The sequence below is a fragment of the Triturus cristatus genome, chromosome 5_1, assembly GCF_964204655.1.
Source record: "Triturus cristatus chromosome 5_1, aTriCri1.1, whole genome shotgun sequence".
NCBI classification, from domain to species: Eukaryota; Metazoa; Chordata; class Amphibia; order Caudata; family Salamandridae; genus Triturus; species Triturus cristatus.
Window position 1 is genome coordinate 465094818 of NC_140587.1, and position 23108 is coordinate 465117925.

General features: G+C 47.2%; 1 protein-coding gene across 9 annotated transcripts in view; it reads left to right on the forward strand.

Annotated features, from left to right (window-relative positions):
* The window catches only part of C5_1H8orf88 (chromosome 5_1 C8orf88 homolog), a 579684-nt gene that overhangs the window by 290837 nt on the left and 265739 nt on the right, over positions 1-23108 (forward strand). For all 9 annotated transcript variants that reach the window (XM_085604097.1, XM_085604093.1, XM_085604088.1 and 6 more), the window contains one exon: positions 6267-6348. In XM_085604097.1, coding sequence (XP_085460223.1) covers positions 6267-6348 — 82 coding nt within the window. The remainder of the gene's footprint in view (positions 1-6266; positions 6349-23108) is intronic.

Consider the following 23108-nt stretch of genomic DNA (forward strand, 5'->3'; position numbering starts at 1 on the left):
GTCATCTGATAAGAAGGCCTGAGCAGCGTCCGTTTCCAAGGACTCTGAGGCAGCTGCTCTGTGTTCCGCTTCAGTCACTGTTTCCCGGCGCTCTCTTATAATTTGTTTCAGGTCGGGCATGTGCGTGCCTTGTTGCTGCGCCTGCGGGCTCCCGGGCCCATGACAGCGTTGTTTTGGGTGTCCCTCTCTCTGGTCGATCGGGGTCCCACAAATCGGTCTGTCGTTTCTAGCAAGTTCCATGTCTCCTGCGGTGAGTCAAAGAACCTCATCTTCCCATCTGCTATCACTCTGAGCCTTGCCGGATACAACAATGACTACTGGATATTTAGCTGTCGTAGTTTTTGCTTCACTTGTAAAAAGGAGCCTCTTTGCCGTTGTACTCTCAATGTGTAATCTGGAAAAAACATCACTTGTGCGTTTTCTATCTTGATGTCTTGGATTTTCGTAGTCTCGCATAATATTGCATCTTTGTAGTGTAAGACTTTGAAAATGAATGGATGGGCCCCTATCCCTGGTGCTGGCCTTCTGGAGGGGATACGGTGCGCTGACTCTACCGTGAAGAATGGTGATCGGGCTGTATCAGGCAGCAGGTCCTTGATTCATTGTTCCACAAATGCGGTTGCGACTTGCCCTTCTGTTCCTTCCGGCAGGCCAATCAGGCGGATATTATTCCGTATCGAGCGGCCTGTAGGAGAGTAGGGTCTGCTTTCTATGTTCACCCCCACTTTTTGCTTTTGCTTCACTGGTTTTCGACTTAGATGTGGCTGTGGGCCTGCCAATCAGACCCACAGCCCAGCTGTTCTCTCTCTAAATTTATACTATATACTTTAGGTGCATAACCCAATTGGTAAGGATCACCTTATTGGCCCCTGTATAGTGTACCTTAGGTACCCAGGGCATAGGTGTACCCTAGGCCTACCAGGGGCTGAAGCATGTATTGTGTCACCCCTGGCCTGGCCTTCCATTATGACACAACTGGCTGATCACTCAGCTGGGGCAAGGTCGTGTAATCACCCCTTGCTTAGGTGTAGTATTCCTATACCTACCTTATATATAGACACATGTGTACCTATCAGCCACTCCTATGGCAGGCCTTAACAATCCTGGAGGCAGAGTGCTTGGTAACATGTGAGATGGTGCTCTAGCATGAGCTGAGCCTGTCTACAGCTTTCGGAACCATGTCCTTATAGCTGTTCTATGATATAGCCTACCATATACTCTTAACCCCTTCCATGCTCATGACGGAACGGTTCCGTCATGAGCCACGGTTGAGCTGTGCTCATGACGGAACCGTTCCGTCATGAGCCCGCCCGCGCTCGAACCCTTCAGCACCGCGGCGGAATTCGCCCAGCGCTGAAGGGGTTAAAGTACCTTATAATCTTAAACGGTTATGGTAACTATGGTTTGGCTTTATCAAAACATGTTGTGTAAGGTGTCTAACACTTTGGAATAATACCCCCATACCATTTCTGGCAATGAGGATATTATTCCTCCCTTCTAGAGGGAGAAGACATGTTGAAACCTACTTACCCGGTTAAAGTTAACCAGAGCCCCAGCATCGCAAAATGGATGCTGCTGCCACAGATACAAGTCTGACCACCTGCTGCTGGGAGTCCTTCCAGCGAGGGAGGCTTGGACAATAGGTTTCCTGCCTTGGGAGGTGCGAGCACCACCCCAGACAGGACTTAGTGTATTGGGGCAGGGAGGGATGAAAGAAACTAGACACTGCCTGAGGCACACAAGGTGTCCCATGCATAGTCCAGTTCAAACGGCGCTGGGGCACTCCAGCCCCAGCTCTGGCGCGAAACTGGACAAAGGAAAGGGGGTGTAACCACTCCCCTTCCTGGTCCCACCCATAGGAGGGACCTTGCAGGTAGCCCAGCCCACTAGCCCAGTATATCAGTAGGTAGCTGTGCCCTGCTAAAATTAGATTAACCCGAATCTGCAACTTGAACAGAAACTCTGGACCTTCGACATTCGACCTCAGCAAGAAGACTGAAGAAATCTCCCTTGTGGCCAAGGAGTGACCACCCTTGGCAACCAGGCACCATCCAGCGACCGCTGCTTGCTTTGCGACTGATCCTACGAGGGACGACTGCAGAGACTGACCAGCGCCGAGACTTCCAGACACCTCTGACCCAGATCCACGTCTGCAGCGAAGCTGAGACCCGTGGAGGCGACGAGGGACGTGGGACTGGCGACTTGGGAAAAGTGGCTAGTAACTGACTAGCGCGACTTCCGAGGCTTCCTCGAGGCTGTGCTTGGGGAATTGAGAAGCCCCAATCCCGAGCACCTTCTGCAAAGAAGATCAGCTCCCCACACTTCACGTGTTCTGCGTGGGGCCCTTCTGCACCTGAGTTGCTCGACGTGTTGTCCGGTTGCTGACCCGTTGGCTAGTAGCCTCTGCGACGACGAACCTTTGTTTTCATCTTGCTGGTCTGGCTCCTCCAGACTGGCACCCGCTCCTCTGTGAAAGAGAAGCACCCCAGACCTTCCTGGTCTGCACCAGAAGCAAGTCCTCCATTCTGCGTGGGTTCCGCTTGCCAAGGCTTGTTGGGTCCTAACTCAACATCGATGCCGCCGACAGCAAGAGCCTTCGTGGGACAGCTCGCCTCGTGGTCCTGGTCGTCCTCGACGTCTCCTGGTACCCGTGGCTGCTGCGACAAGCTTCACCCCTTCACCTGCATCTTCACGACATCGCCTGGTTCCTTCCTGGTTCCTTCCTGGCTCCTGGCTGGTGACCTAGACTCTGTCCCTTCTGCTTGCAGGTACCTTCCTTCTTGATTCCATCCTTGGGATCCACCGGACACTCTTCACTGACTGCCTGCCAGCACCTTTCCTTCAGGCATCCATAGGAGTCAACGACGAAACCCGACGCAAGTTCACACCTATGCACCCGCAGCCCGTGGGCTAGGTAACTTGAGTACTCCGGTGCTCACAAGGGTATTGACTATCCTAGGGTCTAGTTTCCAAGTCTCGACTTCCTAGTTACTCCAGAAGTGTCCTAAAACTGTTAATTTCTAATAACTACTATTTCTATCGACTTTTACGCATTACGCGTGAGTGTTTCCACTCTGCACCTGAATCCCGTGGGCCTCCCACTTCCTAACCTTTGGTAGTATAGTGTAGCCCCGGCGATTCCCTAGGCCTAGGCCCATCCTGTGTTCGTGACAGTGGTTCTTATACCACTTACTTAGTATATGGTTTGCGTGGCCTCTAGGGCCTAACTGTATTACTTACCTGTGTGACTTAATGTATGCCTAAATAAGACTGTGTTGTACTTAGCTCGAATCTCATAAAGAGTGCTGAGGGTTTGACTAGAATAAATACATTCTATTTTTATATAGATCTGTTGTGGTGTCCTTTCATTTGGTATTCAAGGGATTACAAATGGTATAACAGCTGGCTTCACATGCCATACAGAGTTTAGCCTAAGACTGCTCTTGTCCATGCTACCACTAGGATAGCTGGTCTAGAAGGTTGACTTTACAACCAATCACCATAAGGGTTGTTTGGACTGATACAAGGTGTACACTAGAATTAGTGACATCATATATCGGGCCAACTTCTCACACGGCCCTCCGCGTGTTCAATACTCATCTTCAGGAAACCGATTCCGGCTTCCTGCGTGGTCTGTTGTTTGACGGTTGACTCCATTATTGGCTGGATTTCCGAGAGGGTGCATTCTGTGGCTTTTACCTGATCTGCCAGTTTTTTGTGGTCCGCATGCAGGAGCGTAAGATCTGCGGCCAAGTTGCGTATTTTAGCTTCCAGTGACACTAGCGATCTTTCTATAACATTCAGGATGGCGTCCTGCCTGTTATTTGGGAGGTCCGTGCTTGACTGGTGCCCTTCAGCTAACATATCTATGAGTTGTGAGGAGGATCTGATTCCAGCGCCCCTCTTGCGGGTCATTCCTTTAAGCGCCTCTCCCTGCGTACAGTGTAAGCACTTCTCAGGTCCGGCGACCCTGCTTTCTGTTACCTCGCTGTGTCTGCAGGACCTATCCAGCTACCCCCAGGTGTCCATATAACTCATTACTGCAAGTTCTGTGTGTACACTGCTGTGTCCGTCTCAGCTCAGGACGGGGCCTCACATCAGGCTCCTTAGGCCTCTGATGATGTTTGGGGAGCAGGGTGTGCCTGCTTCTGTTGTATGAAGTGTCCCGGTGTTATTTGGTACCCCGCCTTAGTGGTTGTCAATTCCGGAGCTGTTAGTAAGCTGCCTAGAGCACCTTTGTATGGTTCAGCAGAACGTTGCTGGGGCTCTGCTTCACCCAGTGGTGCCTACTTCCCCACCAGTCCGCAATTCGCTCCTGCTTGACCGGGCCCGCCCATGGTGGGTCTCCGCCTCGATGATTACCTCTCGGGCTGTTGACCGAGACGCCTCACAGGTGCGCTGGGATTGTACCTCAGTTTTGTGTTCCAGGTGCCGCCACCTCGATTCCGCCTCCTGCACACCCCAGGCCCAGGTCAGAGCCTGGCACTGTCAGCCAGTGTGCTATGTCAAAGCCGCCCCTCCGCGACCTCATCATACTGCAGCTGCTTTTCACTTGTGTACGCGTAGGGCCCCATTCTTTCTGCGTGGGCGTCATAGTCTTGACCATCGCTAGGCCCGATCTGCCCCCATGCGCTTGACTCTCCCCCTCCCTTGGGCCTGAGGCAGCGGATTGCTCTGCGCCTGCTGTTTACATGGCGCTACTGTGCAGCCCCGGGGCCGGTTGGGTGCCCCCATCACCCTCAGATGGCCGCAGTCGCAGCTTCTGCTTACCACCGCTCTTAGTTTCCAATCTGACATTGCAGCTGTGTTCCCTGCGATCTCTTTTCTAAGCCTCCACAGTCTGGTCCGGGCCCTACGGTGCCAGTTTCATTGGTGTGTCGGTCGGCTCTTCTGACTCCGCCAAGCAACTACATTGCAGTTTTCAATCTTGCGGCCCAGGCCCCTCGTTGAGTGCTGCTCACGTAGTCTCCGCTCCTGGTGTCTGCGCTGTCGTTAGACCATTTTTGTTATCCGTCAGCCTGTTGCTCGATCTTGTGGCTTCTGTTCTCACAGGATCGGCCCACGGCTGTCAGCAGGGTTGTATCCAAGCTTCGCCTTCGTGGATGCATCACCTTCATGCATAATTTTGGTGGATAATGGGGATTCGGAAAGGAGCAACCCTAATACACGTCTGCCATGTTGCCTCTATTGGCCACGCCCCCACAGCTTTCATTGATACCCATTTTTTAATCTAAATATTTTACCATATGAATTACTCTGTACAGGATGAAAAGCCATTGTACGGTGCTGCTCGGTTGTTGGCTCTGGATACCTCGGGTCCTTGGACAACCTACAAACCCTATATATCCTCGTGACCACAAGGGTCTAGCGGATATAATGGTATATTGCTTTTGTAAATCTACAATCGTGACAGGAAGTTACAGATGAAAACGTTGTTACAAATGGCCATTTTTCCCTACTCATTATCACTTTTTTTTCATTTTCGACAGTTAGTTTCTTTGGGAAAACCTTGAGGGATCTACACAAATGACCCCTAACTGAATTCAGAATTGTGTCCATCTTTTAGAAATGGTTGCTTTTCGTATCACCCGGGTATTCGCACCAATTTCATTCACAAACTGGGAGTAGATAGAAAGCATAAAAATAAAGAAAAATGGGCTACCTCTTTGAACAATGCCAAAACTGTGATAACAATAGTTTTCTTTGATTCAGCTCTGCATGTTCCTGAAAGCTGGAAAGATGGTGACTTTAGCACAGGAAACCTTTGTTGATGACATCGTTTAGGAAAAAGACACTTTTGTACAGAGAGCTTTTTATCTAACAAACACTTTAAAATAGCAACCCTCAAAATGTAGCTATGTTTTGGCTATTTTCCGTGTTCTCCAGAATGTTGGGGGAAAAAGGACACAAATTTTGCATGGATATCCGAGGTGAAAAAAGACGTCCTGGAGTCCCAAGTGCAACGTATCCCAAATAACCAAAAAAAGGACTCAGGACTAGGGTGAAAAATCTTCCTCAGTTAAGGGGCTAAGATTAGAGGGACACGAGAACTAAGGTTACTGCTGTAAGTAACTCTTTTCTACTTGTGATAGAATATAATAAGTTTCATAAAGTTAATTTGATACTCATGTGATGAGAGATTTGTTTCGCCCTCACCCTATATAGCTTAATTTCACAAGTTTGTGTTTTGATACTCTGGTCATTGTTATCAATACCTCTGTAGCACTTTTAAATAAATAATATTTTTCTTGTTTTTCTTGCTTCAGTGGTGGCATTGTAACAACTCTGACTATTCTGCAGATAATGAAGATATGAATTCAAACAAGCTGCAGGATCCTGACTGCAGAGGTAAACTTATAAAATATTTTATTCTGTTTACACTACTCCTCTTACGTCCTCTCTTCCATATGCTTAGAAAGCCATACTAGTTTGTCATATTAGAGTCACAGTTAAGTGAAGTCACGAGGCATGTGCATTCCTGTCCCTGATTCATCATTGACTGAATGCATCACCCCTCTGTGCCAGTTCTTCCAATGTAGACCAATTGAAAATATTGCACAGTTCTGTCAACACCAGAAGTATAGTTTTGTTTTATCAAGTAACAAACCAGAGCATCTATTATTTTTGGGATTTCACAGTCTTTCTTTCCTTTCCCTTTACAATCACAGTCCCCTGTAATACCTAAGGTAATTTCTTCTATATGTCATAAAGGTATTTACTGTGCAGCTTAACGCCCACAAAGGTGCTGCCTGAAAGCATATCTCTTTACCACCGGCGGTAGCCTATCTGCAAGTTCGACCTTTGGGGTACCTGCAGAGGTCTCCCTGCTTTCTAGGCTTGACAATAAGCTCTTTATTCTGAGGTAAAACCTCAGTGAAATTGCGCATATGCAAATATTTTAAAACCTGTGTTGGTATTTCCACGTGCAATATTTGTGATATTGCACGTCCAATCACTGCACGTTTATCAACACCCTTAAAATCACAAAATCAAGCCCGGTAGACCTACAAGTTGCACTGTAGTAATGGAGCAGATTCAAGGACTCCTTGGAATAATCACCATGCACTCTCATTTTGCCCCCCGCACCCAATCTGCTCATGAAAGTAGACTGGCATTTGCAAATGAGAGCACTTCACAAAACAATCTGAAGCATTAAACGCCATCATGATAACGTTTTGGTCATAAACATGACTAGACCTCATGCTGGACTCAACTTCTGCTAGTAGATAGTGCTCTTTGGCCATTTGCAAAAACCACACCAACGTGCGGTAGAGGTTGTGGCATGGTGTTGCTGGGAACATGCATGCTGTGTTTTCCTACTTTTGTGAAGAATCATGAGGTGAAGTGACGGTGAAGTGACCTGAGGAGGAGAGCCAGAGGCACTGTGGCCAAACAGACAACACCTTAGCCACTGCCGTTGGCACCCTACTCAACTGACCCTCTGACTGTTGAAGGAGAGAGTCATAACAATCCTAAATGTACCAGGGTTGAAGAGGTCTGAGCAGGTTTAGAGGATGGAGACACCGCTTGGCTAGATTTATAACTATTTTCATTAATATGGGAATGTAACATCATGCAGCTATTTGCCGGTGTGTGCTAACTGTCATATTTGCCATGAACATTGTTTGTACACTTAAATAAGCATTGTTATTGTTAATGGTGTTTTCCTCAGGGGTTGTCCTACAGGTCTCATATGGCACATCGTCTATGATGAAAACTTTGTCATATGTGAGATACCTTGTGTTATCACCTTAACCTAAGACCTAGACCTAGTGCATCCAAAATTAATTTGTCGTAAAGTAGTATTTTGACTGGAAGACTCTAAAGCCACTATGTGGCATAAACAGCTTATCTCTTGGGTTCTGCAAGTCTTAAAAGACAGGCAAGACTTGGGGTGGATTGGAAATATTTGATGCACACGATTGACAACATCCCTCTGCAGGCTGTGCCCATCGTGAAGATATGGAAAGGAATGAAGGCCCCTTCACACATCCACCATCTGAACCTAATGTGAGTCCAGTCAGTGGGTCCACCACAACTTTACCACCACTGCTGCGACCATCACTGCTACCACTGCCAACCCATCAAATGCATTTGATATAGGGTATAGTGAGATAAGTAGCCTGTTCCCTGAGGAGATTCTCCACATTTCCTCAGAGGAAGAGGGAGGGAATACCATTGAGTGATTGCTTCATTGAAAAATGGAGGGTGTGACTTGTTCAGCAGATCTGTTTTCACAGGCCATTTCCTGAAAGGTCAAGAAATGGCCTGTTTATATACATCTGCTGGACTGGTCTTCATGCTCTAGGGCAAACACAAGGAGATAATGGACGGAGCGCTGAAACCTTTCAGTCACTCAGCCCCAGTCACAGATCTGGGTTGAATCCATCATCATTCTTTAGCTCACTTTGTCACCTCAGTTCAGACCCCACAATATGCAAATCAGTCTCGACACTTTGCCTCATGGGAACAGTCCAGCCCGAACTGCCAAGGCAGCTCTTCCCTGAACTGGAAACATGCATCTTAGGACCGGTTTCTGGGTAACACCCTTCATCAGCCAGGCTAGCTTGAATCCAGTGGGAAAGTGGGCAAGGGATCCACGTCTGGGCATACCCTGCTAACTGTGGGCAAACAAAGCAAACACAAGGAGATAATGGACAGAGCGCTGAAACTTTTCAGACACTCACCCCCAGTAACAGATCTGGAGTTGAATCAATAATTATACTTTAGCTCACTTTGCCACCTCAGTTCAGACCCAGCAATATGCAAATCAGTCTTGACCCTGTGCCTCATGGGAACAGTCCAGCCCGAACTGCCAAGCCAGGTCTTCTCTGAACCGGAACCAAGCATCTTAGGACCGGTTTCTGGTTAACACCCTTCATCAGCCAGGCTAGCTTGAATACAGTGGCAAAGTGAGCAAGGGACCCACGTCTGGGCATACCGTGCCAACTTAGGGCGAACAAAGCCAACACAGGGACGCATGCTTATGGTAAGGCGCTAGCTACGCTGTCAGTGTTCTCTGCTCCCTATTCGCTGCTAATATAACTGTCTCTGAAACTGCACAGTTTATTATTTTAAAGGATTACTTTTAAAGGAATTACTGCATTGTATTGTGTTTTTAGTTAAATATCACTCTTCTTGACTCACCCATTCACATGTAGCTCGCTCCCAGCGCTACCACGCCGTAGTTCCATCTGGTCATTGCCCCGGTCCACCACGGCCTGTGCCGAGTGTAGTGGAGGGCTCATTCTGACCAATAGCAGGACATCCCCTGAGAGGAACGCACTTCCGGGGGCGGTAGAGGCGGACCTTTCTCCCGCTAATAGTACTTCAAAGAAGCCTGGCTCTGACGCGCAGCGGACGCGCACTTATGGTGAGGCACTAGCTACGCTGTCAGTGTTCTCTGCTCCCTATTCGCCGCTAATATAACTGTCTCTGAAACTGCACAGTTTATTATTTTAAAGGATTACTTTTAAAGGAATTACTGCATCGTATTGTGTTTTTAGTTAAATATCACGCTTCTTGACTCACCCATTCACGTGTAGCTCGCTCCCAGCGCTACCACACCGTAGTTCCAGCTGGTCATTGCCCCGGTCCACCACGGCCTGTGGCGATTGTAGTGGAGGGCTCATTCTGACCAATAGCAGGACATCCCTTGAGAGGAAAGCACTTCCGGGGGCGGTAGAGGCAGGCCTTTCTCCCGCTAATAGTACTTCAAAGAAGCTTGGCTCTGACGCGCAGTGGACGTGTGCAGCGGGCGCGCCTAAGGCAAGCCCGTCTGCGCCCGTCCGCGATCGGCCCGCGATCAGAGCCAGCCGCGCTGCCCATGTTCAATCAGACTCGCGTATCATGTTATCTAAAGCTCAAATATTTGCGCTTAACTCACCCACTTGCCATAGGCCAACATGTTTTGACCCCTGTATATTGGAACATGGGTCCCGGGAGGTGGAATTTAAGTGTAAGTCCTGTTCTTTCAAATTGGATAGGAAAATATTGGGAAGACAGTGCAAAGCCCTAAAAAAAGCTTCATCCTCAGAGCCCCTTAATGCGGGCTATAGTTCTACCCTTAAAATAAAAGCCTGCCTAATCAATTGCAGATCCCTCCTAAAACATGTAGATGACATTTGGCTACTGCTTGACTCTAACTCCTGAGATCCCATCTTTTTAACAGAAACATGGATGAAAAAGAGTTCTACTCCCGATATCTCAAAGGCGATCCCAGAAAACTACAAAATAGTATTAGAAATCGGAAAGGTGATAGAGTGGGAGGGGAACTTGCGGTTATTATCAGGAAGGACTGGGAAATCCTACATAGAAGGGTCGAACATACGGACCTGATAGAAGCTCTATCTTTTAACATCACAATTTCCCCTAAGCTCTCCATTGCGGGATTGCTGATTTACAGGCCACCCACCTCCAAGCCCGCCGAGCTATGGGAACTTTGCGAGCAGATGGCTGAACTCTCATTAAAATACACCAACTTTTTGGTATTAGGGGATTTCAATGTCCATAAGACAATGACACATGTCCCATAGCTACCCAACTAACTGAGATGCTAATCGGTCTGATCCTCAAACAACTAGTTCTTAAACCCACACACAAGGCTGGACACACCTTGGACCTTATTTGCACTAATATCCCCAACTTAATAACCGAAGATCCCATCCCTCTCCTCTGGTCAGACCATTGTCTTGTCCCATTCCATCTAACTACCTCTATTAACCATAATGCTAATAAATTTGAATATGATACTAAAAGGAACTGGAGGAAAGTTACCCCTGAAGCATTAGGACCTATACTATTAAACACCCCTCTGCTATTCACTGGAGACCCGAACACCCATCATCAGCCAGGCTAGCTTGAATCCAGTGGCAAAGTGAGCAAGGGACCCACGTCTGGGCATACCCTGCCAACTTAGGGCGAACAAAGCAAACACATGGAGATAATGGACAGAGCGTTGAAACTTTTCAGACACTCACCCCCAGTCACAGATCTGGGTTGAATCCATCATCATTCTTTAGTTCACTTCGCCACCTCAGTTCAGCTGTTTCTGATGGATACAGCTGCCTGTGGATTCCTCACCTTGTGAATATCCCTTGCGCCAGCATTCTTCGGAAATGTTTTCGTAGCTCTCCACGCTGACGAGGCCGCCATGAAGTCGCGGCTCCGCACGAGACTCTGCGTGGCGTCACTGGAGCCATAAGAGGATCACGTCGGTGTGATGACGTTAGTTTCTTTTTTCCGCGCTGCGACGCTTACGGTTTTTTTCAAGGACTCTCCATTCTTCGTTGGATACTTTGTTAATTTGTTTGTAACTGTTTCTCCTTTGTCATGTCTGGGCCACGGAAGTCTGGTTTCAAGCCTTGTAGGGAATGCAGAGGTCACATGTCTATTACTGATCCGCATGACGACTGCCTGTGGTGCTTGTCATCTGATCACGATGTCGAGGACTGTTCTTCCTGCAGGAAGATGAACCCAAAGGCCCTGAAGGAGAGAGAGGCCAAACTCTATATGGCCAAAGCAAAAAAAGAGAAAACGAGTCGAAAACGAGCGAAGTCTGGGTCATCGGCTTCGCACGAATCCAAAAGGAAACATAAGAATAAGAGGAGGCATGCTTCTCGACGTCGGTCGTCGAAGGATTTGGAGTCGAGGTCGCCTTCTCCTGCCCCTCGACGCCGTGTTAAAGACTTTGTTTCACCTTCTCCTTCGGTGTCTCCTCAGGCGACTCCAGCCCATTCCCCGTCCTACAAGGGGACTCCTGGGAGGTCGACAACGCCAAGGTTTTCTCTGGTGCCAGAGGGTGTGTCCAGTCATGTGAATGATGAGACTCCAGCGGCTCCGCCTGTGAATCCAGTGGCTCCGCCTGTGACACCAGAGGCTCCGACTCCAGCGGTGCCTCGTGTGGATCCTGAACCTGTGCAGTATCCTCAGTTTCCGGCGCCAGGTTTGGATCCTTCGCATTTTTTGAATGCGATGTATGGTGTTTTCCACAGGGCCTCGTTCCACTCTGGTGCACCTTTGGGTCCCATGGGTCCGTTGGCGTTCAATTTGGGTGTGCCTCAGCAGTATCTACAGGCCCCCTCTGTGCCCTTCATGCCAGCGACGCCCACCTGGCATTTTCCGGCTCCGAAAATGTCGACGCCGTATGAGCAATCTCCGGCTCCGTCTGGTGAAGCTCGAATTCGGTCAGCTCCAGGTACCGGTCCTCCTTCGACGCCGCTCCTGGTACCTTCGACGCCGCGTGTGGCGCCATCGACACCGCCTGGGGTTCCATCGATGCCGCTCCTGAAGATGCGTTCAAGGAGAGAGGCCCAGAGGTTGCTAGAGGAGGAGCAGTACCAAGAGGAAAGGGAGGAAGGAGAGTTCTACGACACTGAGGATGTGTTTGAGGACTTGTGTGAGGCAAGTGGGCTTGATGTTTCTCCAGAGTCAAACTTCTTCTCCCTCAAAGGAGATGGCTCCCTATCATGCTGTTATTAAGAAGGCGGCTGGACTTTTGGATTTACAACTTCCTATGGCGGAGTATAAGTCGAATCTTCTTACAAAGGTGCTTCATTCTCCTTCTTCAGTGGTGGAACTGCTCCTACCTTTTAATGATGCACTCACAGAGCCCATTCTGGAGTTTTGGAGCAGCCCTCTTTCTGCGCCTGCTGTTTCAAGGTCTGTATCACGAAGGTATAGGCCTGCTCCTGGGGATCCAGCGTTCCTTTCATCCCACCCCTCTCCTGAGAGCTTGATGGTTCAAGCTTCATGTTCGAAGCAGTCCACAGGGGCGTTCCCTCAGGCTCCTGCTGATAGAGAGCCCAAGAAATAAGATCAGTCTGCTAAAAAGATCTTTTCTTCAGCTAGCATGGCCTTGAAATCTACCAATGCCACCTGCCTTCTAGGTAGATACATTCATGCTTTGATGGGTTCCGCAAAACTGATTCTTCCAAACCTTTCTGAGGAGGATAGAGGAAATCTTAGTGAGGTGTTGGCGGACTCTCAGGATGCGGCTCGCCAAGGTCATCCAGTCGGGCCTGGACACTGCGGAATCTGTTGCAAGGGTGATGGGGTCATCTGTTGCAACTCGTAGGAATGCATGGTTGAGGTCTTCGGGATTCTCTCCTTATGTCCAGGCGGCGCTTATTGATCTGCCTTTTGATGGGGCTAGACTCTTTGGGGGTAAGGCGGATACAGCCTTACAAAGCTTTTAGGACAGTAGGGCCACTGTGAAGTCTTTGGGTCTGCAAACGCAGTCAAAAGGTTTTGGCTAGAGAAGGTGCAGAGGTTTTGGGAGGTCTTCCTTTTGGAATTACAAACAACCTCAACAGCAGCAGCAACAACAGAACTCCTTGTACAAGTCCTTTAGGGGTAAAGGCAGGGGCTGACAACATGGAGCCGTACGTCATCCCTCCATCCTCTTCCTCCACCTCCCCTTCCTCCACCTCCCCAGGCCCTCCTGGTAATGCAGGAAAGCAGCCCTAGATCCGCCATCTTGGATCATGTAGGTCCGGTGGGGGGGTCGGCTTACCCATTTTCTACGAGATTGGAAGTCAATTACTTTAGACCTTTGGGTTCTGGATATCGTGGAAAATGGGTACTCCCTCCCCTTCAGGGAATTCCCTCCTCCTTACCCTCCCTGCCAAGGTTTTTGCACGAAGGATCATTTGCTTCTCCTTCAGTAGGAGGTTTTGGCCCTGTTGCAAAAAGGTGCAATAGAGTTGGTCCCGGAGCAGGAAAGGGGTCAGGGATGCTACTCCTGGTATTTTCGGATTCCCAAAAAGAATGGGAGATTGCGTCCTATCCTGGATCTCAGAATCTTGAATCTTTTTCTCAAACAGGAGAAATTCAAGATGCTCACCCTAGCGCAGGTTCTTCAAGCGCTGCAGCACGAGGACTGGATGGTGTCCATCGACTTACAGGATGCGTATTTTCACATCCCAATCCTGAAGTCGCACAGGAAGTATCTCCGCTTTACGGTTGGGTCGCAACACTACCAGTTTGCGGTCCTTCCGTTTGGTCTTACTACTGCGCCTCGAGTCTTCACCAAGGTGATGGCGGTGGTGGCTACCCATCTCAGGAGGTCGGGGATTCCTGTTTTCCCCTACCTGGATGACTGCCTATTGAAAGCAGGGTCTCCAGAGATGGTGCTCCGTCATCTGCAGGTGACAACCCAGCTGTAAATGTACCCAAGTCTCACCTAGTGCCATCTCAGCGCAACCTGTTCATTGGGGCGGTACTGGATACCACTGTGTGTCGAGCTTTTACGCCTCCGCAAAGGATTCTCGACATTCAGGAGAGGATTCCCTTGTTTTACAATGGAGCGTTTGTTCCAGTTCTGAAGGTCCTTCGCCTGCTCGGTCTGTTTGCCTCCTATATTCTGTTGGTCAACCATGCAAGCTGGCACATGAGGGCGCTCCAGTGGCGCCTCCGCAGACAGTGGTATCAGCACAACGGAGATCTCAGGGAGTCTGTCAGGATCTCCAGCGAAGCTGCAGCGGATCTGTCTTGGTGGAGCGTGGAGGGCAATCTGTTTCAAGGAAAGCCCTTTCATCTTCCTCCTGCGGTGGCCACAGTTATAATGGATGCCTCTACCCTTGGGTGGGGTGCTCATCTGGGGGATCTGGAGATCAAGGCTCTTTGGTCTCAAGAAGAAAGATTGTCTTGTATCAATCTTCTGGAATTGCGAGCGATACGTTTGGCACTCAAGCCATTTCTCCCTTCCCTTCGCGGTCAGTCGGTTCAAGTTCTGTCGGACAACACTGCCGCGATGTGGTATGTCAACAAGTAGGGAGGAGTAGGGCCGTACCATCTCTGCAGAGAAGCGTTGCGACTCTGGTCCTGGGCTCAGGATTATCAGATTTGCTTGTTAGCAAATCATAAGGCCGGGGTGTTGAATGTACGTGCGGACATTCTCGGTCTGCAGTTTTCCGCCGACCACGAGTGGAGGCTTCATCCAGAGGTTGTTCAACACCACTTCCGGACGTGGGGGTCTCATCGGATCTACCTGTTTGCCACTCAAGAGAACGGGCACTGCCCGTCTTACTGCAGTCTCCTGTTTTCGATGCAGGGGGCGTTGGGGAACGCGTTTCTGTTGAGTTGGAGCTCACAAATCCTTTACACGTTTCCTCCCATACCCTTGATTCCTCGGGTTCTGAGGAAGATTCGCCAAGACCGGGCCCAAGTCATCTTGATCGCCCCGGATTGGCCAAGAAGGGCGTGGTATACAGACCTTCTTCACCTTTCATCGCACCCTCCGCTCCGTCTCCCTCTCAGGGTAGACCTCCTCTCGCAGTCGGAGTGGCAGGTTCTACACCCCCACCTCCAAAGCCTGCATCTTTATGCCTGGAGATTGAACGGGGCAACCTGAATTCTTTTTCTCTCCCGCCTGACGTGGTGGATGTTATTTTATCGGCCAGGCGACACTCCACCAAGTCTATCTATACTTATAGGTGGTCGAAGTTTGTTAAGTGGTGTGGAGAGAAATCCGTTGTTCCTTTGAAGGCTCATCTTTCTGATGTTCTTAGTTTTTCCCTTCATTTGGCTTAGCAGGGTCTTGCTGTAGCCACTGTTAAGGGATATTTATCGGCCTTGTCGGCTTTTCTTTGTTTGCCTGATCAGCCGTATCTTTTTAAGTCTCCAGTAGTTTTAAGATTCATTAAGGGGCTCACTAATTTGTTCCCACCCACTCCTTTTATTATGCCCCAGTGGGATTTGAATTTGGTATTAACCTTTCTGATGGGTTCTACTTTTGAGCCTATGCATAGTTGTCCTTTGAGACTGCTCACTTTTAAAACGGTCTTTCTAATTGCTATCACCTCAGCAAGGAGGGTGAGTGAGCTTCAAGCTTTGAGTTCGAAGCCTCCTTTCTTGACCGTTCATGCTGAAAAGATGGTTCTCCGGACCAAGGCTGCTTTTCTGCCCAAGGTGGTAACTCCCTTCCATCTGGGTCAGTCCATTACCCTTCCTACTTTCTATCCTCCGCCTCACCCTTCCAAGGAAGAGGGAAGCATTCACCGTTTGGATCCAAAGAGGGCGATTAGCTTCTATTTGGATACAACAAAGGACTTCCGTCAAGATGACCAGCTCTTTGTTGGATATGCTGGTCGTATGAGAGGCAAGGCGGTGCACAAGCGCACTTTATCCAGGTGGATCATTTTGTGCATCAAGATATGCTACACCCTGGCTGGTAAGAGCCTCCTGTAGGCATTAGAGCTCATTCCACCAGGGGTAAATTGTCTACTTCTGCATTGTCTAGAGGTGTTCCTGTTTTAGACATATGTAAAGCCGCAACTTGGGCCTCCCTCCACACTTTCGCGAAGCATTACTGCTTAGACTCCGAGGTGAGGAGGGATGGCCACTTTGTGCGCTCTGTTTTGCAGGATTTTTTGGTATATGGGTGGACACCCTCCTCCGGGAGTGGGACTGCTGTGGGATTCTATTCACAAGGTGAGGAATCCACAGGCAGATGTATCCATCAGAAGAAAAAGTTACTTACCTTCGGTAACGCTTTTTCTGGTGGATACATTATCTGCCTGTGGATTCCTCACTGACCCACCCGCCTCCCCGTTGTCCACCCTTTTATACCTTAAAAGAGGTATTCTTTAATATGTGGTTGCATTTTGTGTTAGTGTAATGCCTCTGCTTGCCTTTGTTTTGGCTTCCAAGACAGGCTTGATCTTTCACTTTACATTATGTGTATTTGTTTGAATACTGTGTTCTATGTATGCATTTTCTATGTGGTTGGTCCTCCCGTTTTGCCTCTTGGCACGGAAAAAATGGGGGGAACCGACGTCATCACGCCGACGTGGTCCTCTTATGGCTCCAGTGACGTCACGCGGAGTAGCGTTTGGAGCCGTGACTTCATGACGGCCTCGTCGGCGTGGAGAGCTACGAAACAATTTCCGAAGAATGCTGGCGCAAGGGATATTCACAAGGTGAGGAATCCACAGGCAGATACTGTATCCACTAGAAAAAGTGTTATCGAAGGTAAGTAACTTATTCGTCTGAACTGGGGTGGCAAAGTGAGCTAAAGAACGATGATGGCCAGGCTAGGTGCTCCCTAAATTGAATTCAAGCAACCTAGGACCAGCGAGACAATTAGTACAGGACCTACGTATGGGCATACCAGTCACACTTAGGGTGTACACAAAAGGAAAAAAAAAAATCATGGATTGATACTTGAATTAATTTCAGCCACTGGAAATTACTCAACCTCATGCCAGTCTTTTGTTATTTTGTACACCATACCACCTCAGTTAGGGACAAACAATGGACTGGGATGTGGCCCGGGTAATAACTGGTGGATGAAATAAATTCATGCATTCCGTCTATTGTTTTTTTGTGTGTATATATATATATATATATATATATATATATATATATATATATATATATATATATATATATATATTGTATTGCGTGTCACAATGTGTTTGCTGTTGTATGCTTGCTGCATAGCAGTATGTGTCGCTGGAGATTCATGAGCCATGGCAATGCTACAGAGTTACCAACAAAGGACTCACTGATGGGTACATGTAAGCAGTAATGCTTACCGTGAACATCCACCTGTCCATGTACATTTGATATAATTTACAAGAGCATTTTTCAGTTCACGATATACCATTATATTGACATGGTATAATACGTTGCATTACTAAACAGTAGATTTGTAGAGCTCTAATTGTCACCCGTGAGGTTATCCAGGCACTAAATCATTTATATGGACATTTTTTTTATGTTGGAGCGTGTAGTACATAATGTTCTCACCATGGAGCCATGTGCTTATTAGATTATGAGCCTCTATGATGTATGATATGCAGCCTGTAAGGAGTGATGGTTGGAAACTGTGAATCTTGCACAGCAGTGTGTTATGCACAGGTATGCGTCACAGCCCACCTGTACCATTAATGGTTTGCTGCATTTTCCAAGTATGTTATGCGCCTCCTGTGGGAATGCAGTGTGCTGGTACACTAAATTCAGCATGTCATTCATAATTGGGTTATTTTTGAAGTGGTGAGCTGTGCCAACCTGTGCACCATGCCCACTGTATGTTGATAAGAACCAGTTGCAAAATAATGCTGCATTGCCAGTAATTTTACAAATGATTGTGGTCTAACAATCTGTATCCCAGTATTTTGGTTTTGCGTATCTCCTTTGCGAGACGTGGTAAGTGGTGTACATCTCAAGCGATCGCTTTATCTTGGAAATTTCGTGCTTTCTTGTCCTTCTTGGACTAATATTGGTCTTTAAATCTGTGCAACCTGGTACTATTCCTTTGAAGGGCATGATATTTTGTATCAGTAATGGAATCTGGGTACATGGAACTATATGCCCAGCAATTACTGGGTTCATGTTTTTGACTGCAAGAGCTTGAAGACTGCACTCAGAGCCCTGTGTGGTTAATTGAACTTATCTATGTAGAAGTTTTGTTCACATATTTATTGTTCTGATTATTGTGGCACGTGTTCATTGAGGTACTTGGAAAATGTATACATTTATTTTGAGGGGCTTTGATGATTGGATTACATTTCCTTTGTCTTGTGTTTTTTTGGGAAATGTGTTTTTGATTATTTTGTTTCTTGGTTGATCTTGTTTATGAGCTGCTTTTTGATTTAGTCAGCTTTTCTGATATTACCGCAAGCTCTCTACCATTGGATCTTTAATAAATTAACATGTTGTCAGGCTGGGAGCGCTCTGTTCTAAATGTTACTAGAGCAGTAAGCATTACACTAAATACCGTTGAAAAGGCAATAGATCACATACAACCAATCTACCTCTTTGTGTGCCCCAAGCTTTAGCCAGTCAAAAAGCAGCTCTGTCGTACATTCCCCTGACTGAAAGTGCCAGACTGATTTGCATATGGCCATGTCTGAACTGGAGTGGCAGAGTGGGCTAAAGAACGGTGATGGATTAAACCCAGATCAGTTGACTGGGGGTGAGTGCTTGCAATGTTCAACACTCCGTCCATCATTTCCTTTGGTTTTTGCTTTGTTCGCCATAAGTTGGCTGGGTATGCTCAGACGGGAGTCCCTTGCTCACTTTGCCACTGGATTCAAGCAAGCCTGGCTGAAGACGGCTGAAATGCCAGAAACCGGTCCTAGGAAGCTTGTTTCTGGTCCAGGGAAGACTTGGCTTGGCAGTTCGGGCTGGACTGTTCCCATGAGGCACAGGGTCAGACTGATTTGCATATGGCCATGTCTGAACTGGGGTGGCAGAGTGGGCTAAAGAACGGTGATGGATTAAACCCAGATCAGTTGACTGGGGGTGAGTGCTTGCAATGTTCAACACTCCGTCCATCATTTCCTTTGGTTTTTGCTTTGAAAGTGCCAACTGCCATAGTTTTTACTTCACGTTCAGTGATAGGCAGTCCTTTGAACCTGTCTCCATCTGACTTATTTGCGAGGTTCGTTTTTCCGCTCTGCACTATTTGTTTTCCAGCTCAAGCTCCTCTACAGCTGTGAGATAGTTTCTATATTATTTTTACAGTACTTTCCTGAAGAATATCAGGATGGCAGATTCTTCTGACAAGAAGTCTCTCTCTTCAAAGCTTGCAGGACCTGTGGCAAGAGGAAGATCTACATGGAGGATTCTCATAACAAGTGCATTTGCTCCCTCCATCCCAATTTAGGTCGTAGAATTGCAACATCTATGGAGGCTTCTCAACCAGTACTCTAAAAGGCAGTGAGAGAAGGCTGGCCTAGGTCATTCCTTTGAAGAATGTGGAAGACACTCTGACCTTGTGCTTAAGGGTCAAACTGTTCGTGAGCTGTATTGATCATCATTACTGCCTCATAAGGGAACAACTCATCGTTGACTACCACACTTCCACTGTTATAGGTGCTACAGTCGAAGCAGTCTTCTCACATTTGTTCTCAACAGCGGATGTACATCAAACAGCTATTCCATTTATAACAGTTGCAGCAACTGTTTTAGTGGTGTCTTCTGCGTTAGCTCTTTCACTGTTACCTATAGTTACGTCACTGAAATCATACTGGTCTCTCCAGTGCCATTTCATCCTCCTACAAAGTTATTACAATGTCTCTCATCAGGCCAGGAGGGTGAGGTTAAAGAAGAGCCTGATTTAGATGAGATTGAAGCCTTTTGCAGTGACCACTGCCAGTTGGAGGACCAAGGTGCAGCTCAGCCTGCCCACCTGCATATACAATATGTGAAAAACTGAAGAGAAAGTAGAGCACGAAAAGTGAGAATATCAGAAGCGCATATGCATGCACTGATTTCTAATTCACCCCAGTGCAATAAAATGCAGCAAAAAGTGTCACCAAGCATCTCTGTTCAACTGCCATTAGAATGCCTTACGATCCTGCAAACAATGCTTGAAGATATGAATCAAAACTGAGCGCTGAAACTTTTCAGACACTCACCCCCAGTCACAGATCCGGGTTGAATCCATCATCACTCTTTAGCTCACTTTGCCACCCCAGTTCAGTTCAAGCTAGCCTGGCTGATGAGGGGTGAAACCCTGAAACCAGTCCCAGGATGCTTATTTCCAGTCCAGCGAAGGACCTGGCCTGGCAGTTCGAGCTGGACTGTTTCCATGGGGAACAGGGTCTAGACTTATTTGCATATGGCTAGGTTTAAATGGAATGGTATCAGGAGCAAAATAACAATGGATTTAGGCCCAGATCTCTTTACTGGCGTGAATGTATCCCATTGTTCAGCATTCTGTCCATCACTTGTTCTTTTTTCAAACAGCAAATCGCTCAGCAGGAAGCTCTCTCTACATCTTAGCTACCGGTCCTACAATTTATTCTTCCTAAACCTAAAACGTAACAGGCTACTCCAGCTAAGGGCTCTTATCATGCCATCGAGGTTCCTGTATAGTGTGGAGGCCACAGTGATAATGATGTCTCTTTGGTCTACAGCGATGTTAAGGAGCAACAAGGAGAGAATGATTCCTCTGGATACAATGATAATTACAATGCACAGGATAATGCTGGTCTCAGTACAAATATGCTGGACAAAGATTTGCAGTGGGATCGCTTTGTCTGGCAGGATGATGCAAACCAAGAACCCGTTCCGATTTTAGAATATTTTGAATACCTGCTCTACATTGAGTATGGGGTAATACCCCCTATGCATTTTTGTTGAGCCCGTGTGTGTGTGTATATATATATATATATATATATTTCATATGCTGGCCTGTCAATCCCCTTTCTGCTTGAAGAAGGCAAGTGCAGACCCAATTTCTTTCAGTGATGTTTATTGTGCTAACACCTTGTCGCCATGACGCCTATATATCTTACTGGCGGTCAAGAGTAGGTTGTTATAGCTAGGACCTTGTTTCTATTCAAAAAGGCTATATTTTTGGTGCCATTTGACGAATCTTCGCGTACATTTCAAAACTAATGGCCCACTCGCTTTAGCTGCTGTCTTGAAAGTTTTTGGGTGATCCGTCAAGCAGGGGCAGAGAAAAAAAGGGGGTGCGGGGGGAGGGGGTCCCAAAACGCTTTTCCTCCATGTTACTCTTCATAGGGACTGTTGAGGTTACTACAGCCCGAACTGCTGAACGGAATACCACCTAATTTGGCACAAAGTTAGCTCTTGGTCCAGAGTGCACTCTTTTTGTTAAATGGTGTAAATATGTTCAGCATTTCCTGAGAAATGGAAACATTTTTCAGATAAACAAATATGGCCGCGGAGGATCCGCGAATCCTCCCGATCTCATGCCTGAGATCTGATTGGCTGACAACACTTCAAACCAGGAAGAGTTTGCAGCCATCTTGTGACTCGGTTGAATCGAGTCACAAGCAAAAAGGTAAAAAAAAATTAAGAAAAGGGGGCAAGGTAGAAAGACCTGCTCAAGGGATACCACAGGGATTTGTGTTATTTGTGAATCCGGCTGAAAATGCTTTTAAACACGACGCGCAAGCGCCTGCACGTAGTTTAATTAGGCCCCCGTCACTGACCATGTCATGAGTGATGTAATATGTGGCATCATCAGCAGTGCATTGCAGCGGTGCAAGTTGTAGTTAGTTCAGCTAACTATAACAGCTGAATTTCTCTGGTTTTGTAGGAGTCAAATATCAGCCGCACTATAACGTCTCTGTAACCTTTTTTTTCTTCTGTGAATTTCTAAGGTTTTTTTAAATGCCTATTCCTAACTAGAACGTCCCTGAAACCTGTGTTTTTTTCATTGAAGAAAAAAAAAATATATATATATATATATATATATATTTATATATATATATATATATATATATATATATATATATATATATTACCTACTGGCGGTCGCCAGTAGGTAGTTATAGTTAGGACCCCTTTTCCATAGGAAAACCTCAACATTCTATTTTGAATAACTTTGGCGCCGGTCGATGAATCCTCGCGAATTTCTCAAAATAGGTGGGGCGCTACGCTCCGCTCCTACCCTGAAAGTCTCGGGGGGATTCGTCAAGCGGGGGCTGAGATAAAAGGGGGGTCCCAAAACGCGTTTTTCCCATGCATTTTTCCATAGGACCTTTAGAACGAGCTACAGCCCGAACGGCTGAACAGAATTACTAGAAATTTGGCAGAGAGGTAGTCCCTAGGTCAAGGAAGTGCCTTTTGTAGGTTTGGTGTAAATCTGTTCAGTAGATTCTGAGAAAATAGCCTTTAAATCAATATATATATCTGAGCCCGCTTACGGTACGCTTACCGTACGCTTACCGTAAGCGTACGGTGGCGTGCGCGAGCGCGATTCTGATTGGCTCTTAGATCTTAGTAAACATTCGAATCGGCCGAAACCAGGAAGCGGCGGCCGCCATTTTGTCTCTCGCACTGAGTGTTGTTTATCAAACAAGATGGCCAAAAACATGTTACGGGGCTGTTTTGACAACTCCCTTCCACATAGTCATGTTGAGGGAGTCCCCAAACATCCCCCAAGAGCAAAAACGGTTTTATTTTTTTTTCGGCAATTTCGCCGAGTACGCTTACCGTACGCTTACCGTAAGCGTACGGTAAAAAAAAAAAAAAAAAAAAAACACTATCCACACTTACCCCAACCCCTGTGCTTTTGGTGGCCGTAGGCCACCAAATGTACAGGGCTTATTAATAGGTAAAAAAAACTAAATTTTGGCAACATGAAATTATAAAATCGAAATAAAAAAAACACTATCCACATTGAC